At 35.3% G+C, this 15,618-nt stretch overlaps 1 protein-coding gene across 1 annotated transcript in view; it reads right to left on the bottom strand.

Moving 5' to 3' along the window:
- Window positions 1-15,618, bottom strand: part of LOC126297405 (protein piccolo-like) — an 80,216-nt gene that overhangs the window by 39,072 nt on the left and 25,526 nt on the right. The window contains exon 3 of the mRNA XM_049988162.1: window positions 6,723-6,813. Coding sequence (XP_049844119.1) covers window positions 6,723-6,813 — 91 coding nt within the window. The remainder of the gene's footprint in view (window positions 1-6,722; window positions 6,814-15,618) is intronic.

Below are 15,618 nucleotides of genomic sequence, written 5' to 3'. Positions count from 1 at the left end.
GCGCACACAAATTCAAGTGACCGACCAGAGATGGAGTCACCAAACATGTTCTTTCTTTGGTATCCTAACACAAAACAAGAGAGTGATACAAATATTGGAGGTGGAGTGGTAGTAAGGATCTAACTTGAGCCAAAGGCTGAGCAGTCTCACGCACTATCATCTATGCCACGAGAAAAACTGGCACTAATTATATCTGGTAGGCTGCTTGAATTTGTGTTTGCAATGACCTGATTGACTAACTTCAATACTAATTAACTCAGAAATAGTGAAATGTCTTGAATTTTTGGGTTAGCAACTATTTTCCAGCGCAACCTATCCTGCAATACCCATACAAGCTTTTTAGCCTGTTTCTGACCACTCCATATATTAACATCGTTCTTGACATTTATCTTGCTGTCTCTGAACACTACTGCTCCCAACATCATGCAGACTGTAAACACACTAGCTTGTTACTTATACACATAACTGACTGTGTCCTTACCCACACTTATTTCTGCTTCAAGGATAACATATACAAAAGTATTCGTGGCAAGGCCACAGCAAATGTATGGGGCATTCATATAATCCTCTTTATTCATTACCTAGATGAAAACCACCTAAACACCAAAACCCCTCCCTGATGATATTATTTATATATTTTCGTGATGTGGAACCTGGGGCAAAATGGTCTAGCTTCATTCTCTCACAGGCCTAATCCTTCTTTTCCTATCTCTTTCATCTTTGCCCAGTATGCCACAAATATGAGCATTGACACCTGCTTTTCTATGTTTCCATAAAAAAAAATTCACTGTGTAACATCTGCTAATCATCAGCAGTAAATCCACATAGTGACTTTGCACCTAATAGATGGTGCCAACAGGTAAATGGAGAGACACTTCAATCTCCACAAAAAATCTTACATTTAGTAGTTCAGCATGTAAGGTATATGAAAAACACATGTTAAATGGCACTGCATGGTGTGTGAAGTCTAACTTTCTATTTAATTAGAAGTGTGAACATGTCAGCATGAAATCTTTATATGTCAAGTTTCATTGATCCTATTATGTTGTGAGCATGAACATAAGCACTTCATTTAACAGACTTTAGTAACACAACACAAGATGGCATGTTCAGCAAAACTGCAGTTAATGAACAACAACTAAAAACAACAGAAAGATACAAATGGACCATCATAAAGTACACAAATTGAACACATAGGCGCAAACAAAGTGTAAAAAATGAATTTCTAATAATCAATGATTCTATGCTTAAAAATGGAGTACTAGCTTTAGCACACAAAATCAATGTTCATCCAACAAGCAACTGAAAAATGTTCTGGAAGCTAAATGAAGCCAAACAGAAAGTGTTAATTGTAATGCTAACTACAGGGCAGTTTTCATCCATGTGTGGTCAAATTTCCTTCAAAGCTACAGCAAAAAAGACAGAAGCAATGAAACAAAACAGTAAAAAGGACATTTGCAACATCAAAAGTAGTAATCAGGGGCATTATCCATAGATGATCAGTGAGAAATATAATCTGTAGTTATCAGGAAAGAGTATAATAAACTAAAGAAACAATATTCATTGATCCTAATAAGTCTATAACTACAGATCATTTAGCACAACATGGCCTACGTTTGAACAGATTATGGTCTACAAGATTCAGCAAAATGATTATTGACATGTATAAAATTGTAAACAATAAGGAAAACTAAATATGAGTGATGAGGGTGACAAGTTGCCTAAAGGAATGAAAGGTAAGAAATCTTTAAGGAAAGTAAAAGCACATTATCAATTCATTTAAACATACTTGCATAGAAAACAAACATATAAATGGAAGAGAACCAAAAACTGATGATCTACAAATGTTTCTGTCACGTGGGAGAAATATTACAATCCTTTTTCTAAATGAACTTTGGCAAACAAAAGGCTGCATCAAAATCTTTACTAAATTGGAAAAAAATGGTTCAAATGGTTCTGAGCACTATGGGACTTAACATCTTAGGTCATCAGTCCCCTATAACTTAGAACTACTTAAACCTAACTAACCTAAGGACATCAAACACATCCATGCCCGAGGCAGGATTTGAACCTGTGACCGTAGCAGTCGCGTGGTTCCGGACTGAGTGCCTAGAACCGCGTGACCACCGCGGTTGGCTACTAAATTGGAAAAGTATGTTATAGCTGGTAGTTTTTGTAGAAGTACCATAATTCATGGAAGTTTCTGCATACTTATTAAAGTTCTTTAATCATCAGGTAAGTTGAAAGTTGCTGTATAGAGTTAGATGGACAAAATATTCCAATAACTTTCATATACATAACCTTCAGAAAAAAAGTACCAGTGATGAAAGAATTACTGCTTCAACTATGGAGTCTCTCACAGAAAGTAACAAAAAAGAAAACAAAGGAGTGGGCTAATGTCTGATTATAGCATGAACATAATAATTGAATGCAGTGAATCAATGATCTACCAAGTCAACTATCTGAAGCAGAGGCAGTACTGTTTGCTGATGATACAAGTTTGTTTGTTAAAGCAAATAGTGAAGCTGACTTACAGGAAAAAGTCACATTAGCAACAGACGAAGCAGACAGATGGTTTAATGAAAACAGACTCATTGTGAATGTCAAAAAAACAACGTGGATCAACTTCAGACATATTACAAATAAAATAAAAACTAACCATACAGTAGAACTGGGCAAGTATAAGATTGAACAAGCATCAGACACTAAATTCTTGGGTGTATGGTTTGATGAACACTTAAGATGGGATAAGCATGTAATATCATTGAACAAGAAATTAAGTCAAACATGTTATATATTTAGAATGCTTAAAAGCTCATGTAATTTTAAACCAGTATTATGTGTTTCTTCTCATTCATGCACAGTTTATTAAGATAGTACAGTTTTGGGGGAACAACAGTCTAACAAAACATTCCTTTAGACTACAAAAGAAGGCAATCAGAATAATAAAAGGTATAGGTTATAGAGACTCTTGTGGGCATGCTTTCAAAGAATTAAAAATCATGACACTACCATCCTTATACATATATGAAAGCATATGTTTCTTTAAAAAACACGAGGAATTTTCTACATTAAACAGAGAATTTGACAACTATGAAACAAGGAACAGGAATGATTTCCACAGAGAAATTCATAAAACAGCTATGTATCACAAACATGTACTATACCAATCCAAAATCCTCTATCCTCTACAGTGCCCTCCCCAAAGAACTAAAAATAATACCAAAACTGCACATATTTAAAAGAGAATTAAAAAACATGTTATTGAGCAATAGTTTTTACAGTACTGAAGAGTTTATGAATCATTAACAATAAAAGCCCAGTTAATATTTCCCTGTCATAATAAATATGTGTAACTGCTCACATTTAAATACTTGCTGTTTCTATGAAAGTGAGAAACAGTGTTAATGCAAAGATGGAAATAATATTTGTTGTGAGAATCAATAGCTTTTTTTTGTATGTTGTTATCCTACTTGTATATTTTTATGTTAATGTTCTTATAGTTCTATTAAAATTGTAATGTCTAAGTGACAAGTAAATTCAATTATAAATTTTAATGCACATATATTTTAAATTGTAATGTTTATTGAGAAGTCCTATGTCATTTTGATGATGTACCGGAAGGACGCTAATAAATTGGATTGAATCAAACAGAATTTATTCATCTGCTTCAAGCATTTTGTTTCATTTAAGCTTCATAGAATTTACAAGAGAGAATGAGAAAAATACAACAAAACTCTGCATTGGTTTAGGGATTTTTGATCATTTGGCTTTGTTTCTGGAGCTCCCAAGAGTCAGTGACCCATTCATTACGAACATGTGTGCCAAACAATACTTCAATAAAGGAAATATAAATTTGTTTTATTGTAGGCTTGACAATCATTGTATTAAAACTTCTGAAACTTCTGTCACAGCTTCTCGCATGCTTTAATGAAACATTTCACCCTGAAATCTACTATAAGAAATGACAGGCAAATTAAAATTGATAGCTACTGGTAGTAAAGTATGAAGCACTAGTAAAATAAAGTTACATTATGAACTGAGAAAAACAAACATAAATTTTATAAACTGTATAAAATTGTATAATACTGTTTTCAAGGGTGTGATAAAAGTGGTAAAATAAATGGTACACAAAAAATTCATTGTGAACCACAAAAAATCAAAGGCAATATGATCATTCATAAAATCTAAACTTGGTGTCATTACCAGAGGTCTAAAAATCACCATAATTAAGTTAGGCGACTCATTCACTACAAATTCTTCAGAAAGATCAGAATACTTCAAGGAGTGTATCAGAATCAGACAATGATATAAATTGTTATTAGATAATGTCCATCCCTTGAGTTTCAAACAGGATAACAGTCAAGTTTTAACTAAATTTGAAAAAAAAACATTAAGTTAAAAATCTAGAAAAAGTAGTATTATTACTAAAAAATAAAAATTTGACTGCATTAGATGAAACACCTACTGTAGTAAACAAAACAGTCTGTAGTATAACATCAAGACACTTATAAAAAATAATTAGTTCTTAATTTGAAGAACAATGCCTCTAAGATGCTGTAAAATATGCAATAGTGAAACTATTACTAACAAAGAGATAGAGGGGCTGGCCAGTACTTACCTCAGCTCAGTACAGCCAATAGAAACACAAAAAACAACCAAAAATTTAAGCTCCTAGCTTTCGGAATAAATGTTCCTTCATCAGGGAGGAGAGAGGGGAAAGAAAGGGAAGAAGGGAAAGTGGATTTAGTTACTCACAACCCAGGTTATGAAGCAACAGGGAAAGGAAAACAGGGAAGGTAGCAAGGATGGAGGCATGGTTGTCAGAGGGGTTGTGAGTAACTAAATCCACTTTCCCTTCTTCCCTTTCTTTCCCCTCTCTCCTCCCTGATGAAGGAACATTTATTCCGAAAGCTAGGAGCTTAAATTTTCGGTTGTTTTTTGTGTTTCTATCGGCTGTACTGAGCTGAGGTAAGTACTGGCCAGCCCCTCTATCTCTTTGTTAGTAATTGTTTCACATCTTTATATGAGATTTTCCATTAATTAGCAATAGTGAAACTGTTATTCAAGAAAGGCTCAGAGGAAACGTATGAATCTACTGACCACAAAGTCTTTTCCCAGACTTCTCAAAAGGATTTGAAATAAAAATTTGTAATTCAGATCCACAGTTTCATAGCAAAATGTAATATCATTACATTAAGTCAGTTTGGTTTCTAGAAAGGCAAGAATACAATATATGACATGAAAAAAGTTGCTGAGAAAATTTTCATGTCTTTGGACAAGTCCTAAAAATTAACAGGCATTTTTTTGTGATCTTATGATGGCTTTCTACTTTTCTCCCTTCACCTCCATAAGTTAGAAAGATATGGTATAAATGGTAGTGATCTGAAATGGCTCAAATCATAATTGAAAGAGAGATAGCAAAGGGTAGTTGTAATTTCAAGTACAGGAAATTGTTTTTATCAGACAGGGAAAATTGTTTCACAGGAAGTCACATGAGCACCCATTTTAGGCTCGATCCAGTATGTCTTTTATATAAATATTTCCCCCTCAATGTAACATCCCACTTAGTTTTATTTGCAAACAACACATCAGCACTCATTTAAGTGAGATCACAGAATGAATTCCCCAAGGAGTCAGTTTAGAATTTTGGTTTGTTTTAAATGGTTTAAAATTAAACATGACAAAAACCCAACCAACACAATTTAAAATTAAACAGTAAAAATCAAAGAACTTCCAAATTACCCATAAAATCAAGAACTTATGGTTACATATTCTATCAAATTCCTAGGTAAATTTCTAGAAGAAAGAACCTCATCATTTCCCTAATTTGTTCCAGGCTAAGAAGTCAGTGTGTGCTGCTTGCTGTAGTTAGTGACAACCCCGAGGATAGCTGACTTCCTCATTTCCACCAATGAGGGCACTGCCTGCAGTTTAGTGTGGTCATTCTGCCACCATATCTTAATGTATGGATGGAATTCACAGAGCATGCTAATAAACTGCAGAATGTGGAAATCTCATTCAGCCTTCAATGGCTCACTTGAAGATGACTGGCCAGTGCCCACTCAGAATATCATAGACTGGTGCTAATGACAGCTGGCAGCAAACCTGAAACTTCTTTGAACTTTCAGTTCACTTTGTAAACTTTAAAATTCCTATATGATAAGTGGTTGCCTTTACTTCTTCCATTATTTTTATTCCACCTAACAACAGATGATGACATTGTGCCACAATTAGATATTCTTAACATTTTCACCAGGGCAAATATACTGATGATTAATTTCAGAAGGTGATTCTCCTTTTTGTTTGGAGAATATTGATTGCAGGATGAACTATAAACCTGATAGATGAGGATTGGAACTAAGTTTGAAGCACAACAACACATCGGTCTTGTTATTCTTCACTGATCTACTAGGCTATGGAGGACTGTCAGAGTTGCCAATTGGGAAAAGGAAGCTTTACCTATTTTTTAATGGATTTTTTGTCTTGGCTTTGTAGATAACCACAATAATACAGAAAATATGAAAATGAAGTTGCCCTGTTAACTGTATTTAAAGTATAAAGTTGTTTTTATCAATAATAAGATATCACTTAAAAACTAGCAGCCTTTCCTGTTATTTTACTGTTATTGAACATGAGACAGTAATGCACTCTTACTCATTCACATTCTTACTCATTCACTATAAAACCTATAGAAAGGTATGTCATCATACTTTTCATACCTCCAACTGATCTGTCTTTTGGGTCCCGAGTCAAGAGAAAGCGTTTGACTGGAAGCTCACAACTTACAGAAAGACTTTGGAGTTGTGATACCTGTAAAAGAAAACAATATACTTTGAAGTGATTTTTGAGCATGCTCAAGCAGTTAATTTTGTTCCTAATTTTTATACTTGATAATTATTTAAATAATTTTCTAATTATTAATTTACTACATTAAGCAGTGATTTATTTATGGATGTGTACTCCTACTAGCAACACATACATATTTCAAAATATAGTACAGTTCTTTGCTCTATTCATCCACCAATTTAAACCTCTTGTTGTAAGTTTTATCCATTAAAAATCCAGGAAGGAAATGTAGCTGTGTTGCTTGTTACAAAATAGGATGTGTTGTTGATATTTACTAACATCTTGTATTAAGCACAAGATGCTATTCTCTATTTTGTGTCCTATCAAGTCAAAAGAGCTGTTGTACAGAAGAGACTCAGTGTCAGCAGCTACTACAAAATCGTGAGTCAGATAAACTTCAATCATAAATCTGGAATAGAAAGAAGATAGGTAGCAGAAAATGCATGTTATTAATGAGAATTAAAGAGGAACTAGCAGAGAAGCATTACTGAAAATCATGAATATACAGACAACAACAATACCTGTAATGAAATAAATATGTCTGCTTGTGTCTGTGTATGTGCAGATGGATATGTTTGTGTGTGCGAGTGTACACCTGTCCTTTTTTCCCCCTAAGGGAAGTCTTTCCGCTCCCGGAATTGGAATGACTCCTTGGAATGACTCCTTAAAACCCACATCCTTTCGTCTTTCCCTCTCCTTCCATCTTTCCTGAAGAAGCAACCATCGGTTGCGAAAGCTAGTAATTCTGTGTGTGCGTTTGTGTGTTTTGTTCATTGTGCCTGTCTGCCGGTGCTTTCCCGCTTGGTAAGTCTTGGAATCTTTGTTTTGAAATGAATATTAGTATATTGATAATGAGGAAACTGATAAAATGCAGGCAACAACATATATCTAATGTATATAATAGACTTTTGGAATGGTAAAAGTGATATACAGTAGGAACATTTGGAAATAGTTATGACTATTATGTAAACATAATTTTTACACTAGTACAAAACTCAAATGGCCTGACTGGAATACTAACAAGATAAAGAGTTAAAATAGTCACTCACCATTTAGATGAACAGTACACAGATACATAAAAATGTTGAACTTGTTAAGTTCAGCTTTATGCTGCTGTGTACGACTTGATGTCTCTACTATACAGTGATTAATATGTACACTGCTACAATAAAGCAATTAGCATTATCCAAAGATGCTGCTGATGCAGATAAAGAGGAATTTTCCTCCAGAGACTTGGTATTTTGACTTCTGATTCCAAAACATACACTCTATGACAAAAGAACTGAAGCACCCAGAAGGGGAGGTGTAAGAAAAATGAAATTCCATGGGTTGTGAAGATATAAAATGCTATTTTAGTGATTACGCAGTCAAGTTAAGTTTACAAAGGACTTGGCATAACGAGCCCACTTATCAGTATGATGTTGCACCCTCTCTGGCCTGGATGCATGCACTGCCTTGGTTAGGAAGGGTATCATAAAGCCATCATATCTTCTCCTGAGGCAAGCTGGCCCACAATTGTTGAAACTGATCCTTCTATCCTGGATACTAGCAACAGAAAAAATTTGCTGTCTGAGCTGGTTCCACACATGCTTTGTTGGGGACAGATCTGGGGATCTTGCTCATCACAGGGGTACCTCCCTGTCATGCTGAGAGCTCATAGAGATATGTGGCACATGTACAGGAGCATTGTGGATTTGAGAAATGGCACCACAATACTGTCACATGCAAAGTAATGCACGAGGACATAGGATTTCCATAACTTATTGTTTGTTACACCATCAGATTTCCCTCAACTGCTAACAGGCAGACTTGGAGTCATACCGAAAGGCTCCCCACTCCATTAGATCAGCAGTAACACTACTGTGTCTCTCCGAAACACTGGTAGAATGGGGCCTCTTTCCAAACCACCACCATACTCAGCAATCATGATTTTCCAGGGTAGCTTAGTATCCCAGTCATTACTGAATACAAAGAACACCAGTCATCAGCAATCCATGCATCCCAGTCATAGCACCATTCCACACGCAGCTGTTTGTGTTGTGATGTTGATGGCAGCCAGCTCATGGGACAGGTGTTGCAAGGAGTCTGTTACTTGTTTTCAGATGGCAGGCACAGATGTGAAGGGCTTACCATGTGCTTGGTGCTCAGTGAGGTGAGCCTCCCTTATTGTGGTCAGGAGCCGTTGACCAGAACTTTGACGTCAAGTATGCCTGCCCTCATGTTCCCATTCAATCCGACATTGGGCTACTGTCATATCCAAATCTCCCACAAATTTAAATACTGCATTATCTGACCAGCTTGCCAAATGAAGACCCACAATCAGGCTCCTTTCAAACTCTGTCAGCTGCTAATAATGCTGCTACACACAAATACACAGCATCTGCTTGTCCTTCACACCAATCACTCAACATCTGATGCTCTTCATGTTCCTTATATACCCTACCATGCCTCATAACAACACTAGATATGAACAACACTAACTTGCTCTGGTGACTTTGCTACCTGTCACAGGTAATTGCAATTCTAATCATACACATACTCAATAATGGTGTGTGTCTGAAGTTACATTGACAACTACCTATGCCATCTGGATGCATCACATTTTTGCAGGGCAGTGTATATAATAAAATAATTTCACTTACAAAGGAAATTTTGGTGCTACAAAAAATGGAAACACCATTTTCATAGTGCAAGAATTAGGGAGAATCCAAGAACTTGTTTCTAAAACTGAAAATTTTTGGTAAAGTACCAAAGGTTTTAGGCCTGTAGCCAGTTTGAAACCCACACATCAGTATTTGTAAAGGGGCCTTTGGCCTTTACAAATGTCAGCATGTGTCTGTGTATGTGCGGATGGATATGTGTGTGTGTGTGTGTGTGCGAGTGTATACCTGTCCTTTTTTCCCCCTAAAGTAAGACTTTTCGCTCCTGGGATTGGAATGACTCCTTACCCTTTCCCTTAAAACCCACATCCTTTCGTCTTTCCCTCTCCTTCCCTCTTTCCTGAAGAAGCAACCGTTGGTTGTGAAAGCTTGTATTTTGTGTGTATGTTTGTGTTTGTTTGTGTGTCTATCGAACTGCCAGTGCTTTTGTTTGGTAAGTCCATTATCTTTGTTTTTAGATATATTTTTCCCACGTGGAATGTTTCCCTCTATTATATTCATATAAATAAATAATCTGTCAGACATGGTGGGGAGCAATCTTAAGTAGTTTTCTGACGATGCTGTGGTGTATGGGAAGGTGTCAAAGTTGAGTGACTGTAGGAGGATACAAGATGACTTAAGAAAAATTTCTAGTTGTTATGATGAATGGCTATCTCTAATGTGGAAATAGGTAAGTTAATGTGGATTGGTAGGAAAAATAAACCTGTATTGTTGAGATACAGCATTAGTAGTTTTCTGCTTCACATAGTCATCATGTTTAAATATCTGGGCATAACTTTGCAAAGTGATATGAAATGGATGAGCATGTGAGGATCATGGTAGGGAAGATGAATGATCAACTTCAGCTTACTGGGAGAATTTTAGGAAAGAGTGTTTCATCTGTAAAGGAGACCACATATAGAATACTATTGTGAGCTATTCTTGAGTACTGCTCAAGTGTTTGGGATCTGCACCAGGTAGAATTAAAGGAAGACATGATACAAATTCAGAGGCAGGGTGCTAGATTTGTTAGCCACAGCATATCAGAGATGCTTGAGGAACTCAGATGGCAAGAAATGGAGAGAAGGCGGCATTTTTTTTTTTTTAGGGATACTATTGAGAAAATTTAGAGAACCGGCATTTGCAGCTGGCTGCAGAATGTCTCTACTGCCACCAACATACATTCTGTATAAGGACCTTGAATATAAGTTATGCAAAATTAAGGCTCATACAGAGGCATATACATTGTAATTTTTTGCTTGCACTCATTTGGGAGTGGAACAAAAAAGGAAGTGACTAGTTGTGGTACAAGATACCCTCCTCCACACACCGTACAGTGGCTTGTGGAGTACGTATGTGTATAGAGATGTGAAATGAATGAGCAATGTAGCTGTATTACAGATTACCTACTAAATTAGAGTGATCTACAAGATTTAATTTACCTCTTGATAAATGACGCTGTTACACATCACCTGGTGGTCATCTTTTTTGGCTATATGGATTTCTATTAAGTAATAAATAATTTTGCTATAAATTGCACTAAATTAAGCGGAATGGTACTTGTTAAAAATTCTAAGGAATAATTTCTTCTTGGTATGTAAAAATAATTTAAATTGCACTGGTTTATCCATGTTAATGGCAACAGAGACCCATGGTTATGGGTTGAATTCGTAAAGAATTACAGCATCTGGCCATTTTCTGTGGCTGGATAATGTATTTATTCAAGTTAAATTTTGATTTTATTTCATAGATTTTTCCAGAGTAATAAATATTTATGCCATTCACAGGTATGCAGCTGGATTTCATCATCGCGATGACACAATATCGACTGGCTGCCATCTTCAGGGGAGAGTACAGGTACATAAAAATGCCAGAACTGAGGTAATATTAGATATGCCATAATTCTGAACAATCCTATGATGAGTAGTAGTTTTAGCAAGAAATTGAAGTAAATGAATGAAGTTCTGGATTTCATTTATGATGTTGATTGACTTAAACCTGAAACCTGTGTGAAACCCATCATAATTTCATGAAAACAAAGCACAGTCTACCTTCTTGGCCATTAGTAATTCATTGTTATCTCACAATGATTTTTTAAAGTTCTTTTTTTATAATTCCATGTCAAAAATTGTGTAATTTGCCAAAACTATTAATATTTTATATTCACTCAGAAATATCTGAGGACACCAGTTGAAGATGATCAGTGTTGCATAGATGACTACATTACTGTAACAATCTAGAATTTAGTTTAAAAATCACTGAAGAAAAGATCTCAGAAAATGTACTTTTTCATAATTACACAAAGTAAGTGTGAATGGCTTTACTGTAGTATTCCTTAAATGTGATTAAATCTGCAAAAAGGAAACTTCAAAGAGGTTTGGTGATCAAATAAAAACAACCTTTGGTGGCTAGCAGCTTTCTTTAGTCTTCAATGGTATGAAGCATTTTAATGCGGGAAACACACATCAGCCATACCTGCACAAAATTGTCTCGAGTTATGTATTTAATGTGGAAATTGAGAAGCCTGGTGACAAAAGAATATTTATTTTGGACTCTTTCAGTCACATATAGAGTATGGACTGCTGATATGTGGACACTCTGTTCACATCACTGATCTAAAAATTCAGAAGAAAGTGATACGTGCAATGAGCAATTCTGGTAGATCAGAGCATTGCTGGCCACTGTTCATTCAGCTGAAAATATTAACAGTTATTAATCTTTATATTTATGCCTCAGCATTGTATGCGAAAAACAATATAGCAGATTTTGAAATGAGGGAAAACGTTCACCACCGTAATACCAGAGGCAAAACAAAATTAGACATACCTAGGCACAGGCTGACAAGAACAGGGAATTCCCATATAATCAATAGTCTAAATATATTTAATAAACTTCCATTTTCTTCTTGGTCGGCTCAAATAAGTAGCTTTAGGAGCAAGCTACTAAACTGGGTTAATAATCAATCCTTTTTACAATATAACAGAATTTATGAATATAAAATCAGTTGACATTAATTTTTAAGGATTTAATTATGTCATGTCACTGAATGCATTTGTTTTATGTTATGGTGTATGTTATCATCTATGGGCACTATTTGCAATTTTCATTTAGCTTTAAGGTACTATTCAAGGAAAATGTTATATATGAAATCCATGTAAATTGCCTATTCCACCTCAGGTTGTCAATGGCGAATAAAGAATCTGTATCTGAATCTAAAGCACATCACCACATGTCATAGAATTACTTAAGTTCCAGTCAATACAGTCTTAGATTCGTCAAACTTTCTAATACAGTAGTTAATAATTTTATAGCTACATTTTTTTGGATCTTTTTAAAAATGTTTCGTCAGTGTTACTACCTACATCTAACATTTTTATCATGTGACCTAGCATCAGAAACAGAACTGTTTCAAGAAACCCACAGCAAGATGTAAGTTGAAATGGCCATATTCCTGTAGTAGCAAATATTGACCTATAATTTTATTGCCTATTGGAAAACTCAACTGGGAGCATTCCTCAAACTTTGGGTTACATTTTATAGTTTTGCCATTCATTGTTCTGATGCAGGATGGTTTCAGCATTCAAAAGTGTTTCACGTGACCCCAAAAGACAGTAGGTCAGAAAGACAGGAAATGTATGTAATATAGTTTTCATCTGCATGCCATAATGATCACATGATAAGAAGATATTGTAATGTATAATACAGCAAAAAAGTAAAATATATACATATTTTTACAATGTATGTGTGGTTTATCTGTCTACAGATTGCAACTTCCTGGCAGATTAAAACTGTGTGCCCAACCGAGACTCGAACTCAGCACCTTTGCCTTTCGCGGGCAAGTGCTCTACCATCTGAGCTACCGAAGCACGATTCACACCTGGTACTCACAGCTTTACTTCTGCCAGTACCTCGTCTCCTACCTTCCAAACTCTACAGAAGCTCTCCTGCGAACCTTGCAGAACTAGCACTCCTGAAAGAAAGGATATTGCGGAGACATGGCTTAGCCACAGCCTGGGGGATGTTTCCAGAACGAGATTTTCACTCTGCAGCGGAGTGTGCACTGATATGAAACTTCCTGGCAGATTAAAACTGTGTGCCCAACCGAGACTCAAACTCGAGACCTTTGCCTTTCGCGGGCAAGTGCTCTACCATCTGAGCTATTGAAGCACGACTCACACCCGGTACTCACAGCTTTACTTCTGCCAGTGCCTCGTCTCCTACCTTCCAAACTTTACAGAAGCTCTCCTGCGAACCTTGTAGAACTAACACTCCTGAAAGAAAGGAGACGAGGAACTGGCAGGAGTAAATCTGTAAGTACCAGCTGTGAGTCATGCTTCAGTAGCTCAGGTGGTAGAGCACTTGCCCGCAAAAGGCAAAGGTCCCGAGTTTGACTCTGGGTCGGGCACATAGTTTTAATCTGCCAGGAAGTTTCATATCAGCGCACACTGCGCTGCAGAGTGAAAATCTCATTCTGTCTACTGTCAGTGAATATTTTTTTATATTCTGAAGTTATTCTACAAAATGAAACAGTGCTTATTAGAAAGATTTCTTGCAAGATGTAATGTGATTCAAAAGTGACTTCTATTCTTCTGGTAAGATTAAGATCTAGGAATACTTTAATGGCTATATGACTATTTTGTGGTACAGTGATAATGTACATATTTACTCTGCATTAGTTTACCAATCTCTACTGAATAAGTGATTTCAAGGAGAAAAAAAATGTAAAATGTACAGAGCCAATAGCACAGTAAAATATAAAATAGAATTAAAAGACTAACACGTCAATGTCACAAATTATCCTAAGGTCTTTTTTTTTAATTCTACATAAATTTATGCTATGAGTAGCACTTCTTCAGGAAAAAATTCCAGATCAAGGCAGTGAAATTAACTGTACATTGTATACCTTCATCCCTGTTGTAACTTTTAATATCTTCAATTGAATAATATTGAGAGTTTCTATGAGAAGGAGCTGATATGCATAGGCTTATAGCATGTCAAGACCTAATAATTTTGTAAGCATTTTCTACTATTTAATCTTTTTGTCTTGTTTTGACAAATATTTAGAATAACAGGTGCAGAAAAGGAAACAAAATTAAAGTTGAGACAAATAGCTGTTCAATCACAATTAGTTTGCTTTTGTTCAATTACTTTGAAAATCTTGAGATAGAATATTCTTATATTGACTGGAAACGTTGTAGGTTGGATCCTGTGATTAATATGTTACTATCACCAGTGTATTGAACAGATTTTTGGGTACTCATATGTTCAATAAAGTCATCTACATAAATGATAAAGAGTAATGGGTCCAGTATCAAATCTGCAAGTATACAATGTTTTAGCAGTGATTAATCTTGAAGGAAAATTTAATTTCTGATTTTAGAATGAACACAGGACTTGTAACGAAGTTATACCTGCTGTTTTGTAGTAAGTCCATAACTAGTGGCATACAACACATCTTACATGTTAGCTTTCTATGTTTTGAAGCAAAATTTTATGATCCAGGACCCCAAAGACCTCCAAAAGAAGGTTAATGGTTTTCTGTTTTTAAATTAGATGTAGGTTACTGACAACTTCATACTACATACTTACATAAATATACTGATGGAAACTAATGTGTGAAAGCAAGAACCTAATAGACACATTCTGTCCATATTTACACTCAGGTCTTAGCTATGGCATTCTTTTTTAGGTGAGAAATGCACAAAATATGAACATTGTGTGTAAATATAGAAAAGTGCGCTAAGAATAATAATCAAAAACAGTAACTGGGCCCAATATAAAGATTTGTTGAAAACATTGGTCATTTTAGCTATAGAATAGAATAGAATAGAATAGAATATTTTTATTAGCCTTTCAGTATTTTTCATACAATTGGCTTCGACAAAGTTTACAGAGGGTTTTACTTTCAGTACGATATTCAAATAGTTACAGAAAGGGGAGAAAAGTAACTAAAGACCTTTTCTTCAGCATTATGTAAAACAATGTTTTATACAGTAATTAAATACACACATAAGAAAAGAATCACAGTAAATAACTAGCTTATATAATATCAAAACATTTTCTTCACAACTTAGGTAAAACATATATTTTGATGATTAGTTTCTAAGAATTCTTCAGTTGTATAGAATTA

This window comes from Schistocerca gregaria, chromosome X, assembly GCF_023897955.1.
Source record: "Schistocerca gregaria isolate iqSchGreg1 chromosome X, iqSchGreg1.2, whole genome shotgun sequence".
Classification (NCBI taxonomy): domain Eukaryota; kingdom Metazoa; phylum Arthropoda; class Insecta; order Orthoptera; family Acrididae; genus Schistocerca; species Schistocerca gregaria.
The sequence above is the reverse complement of the archived record's forward strand: the minus strand, read 5'-3'. Positions and strand labels throughout refer to the sequence as shown.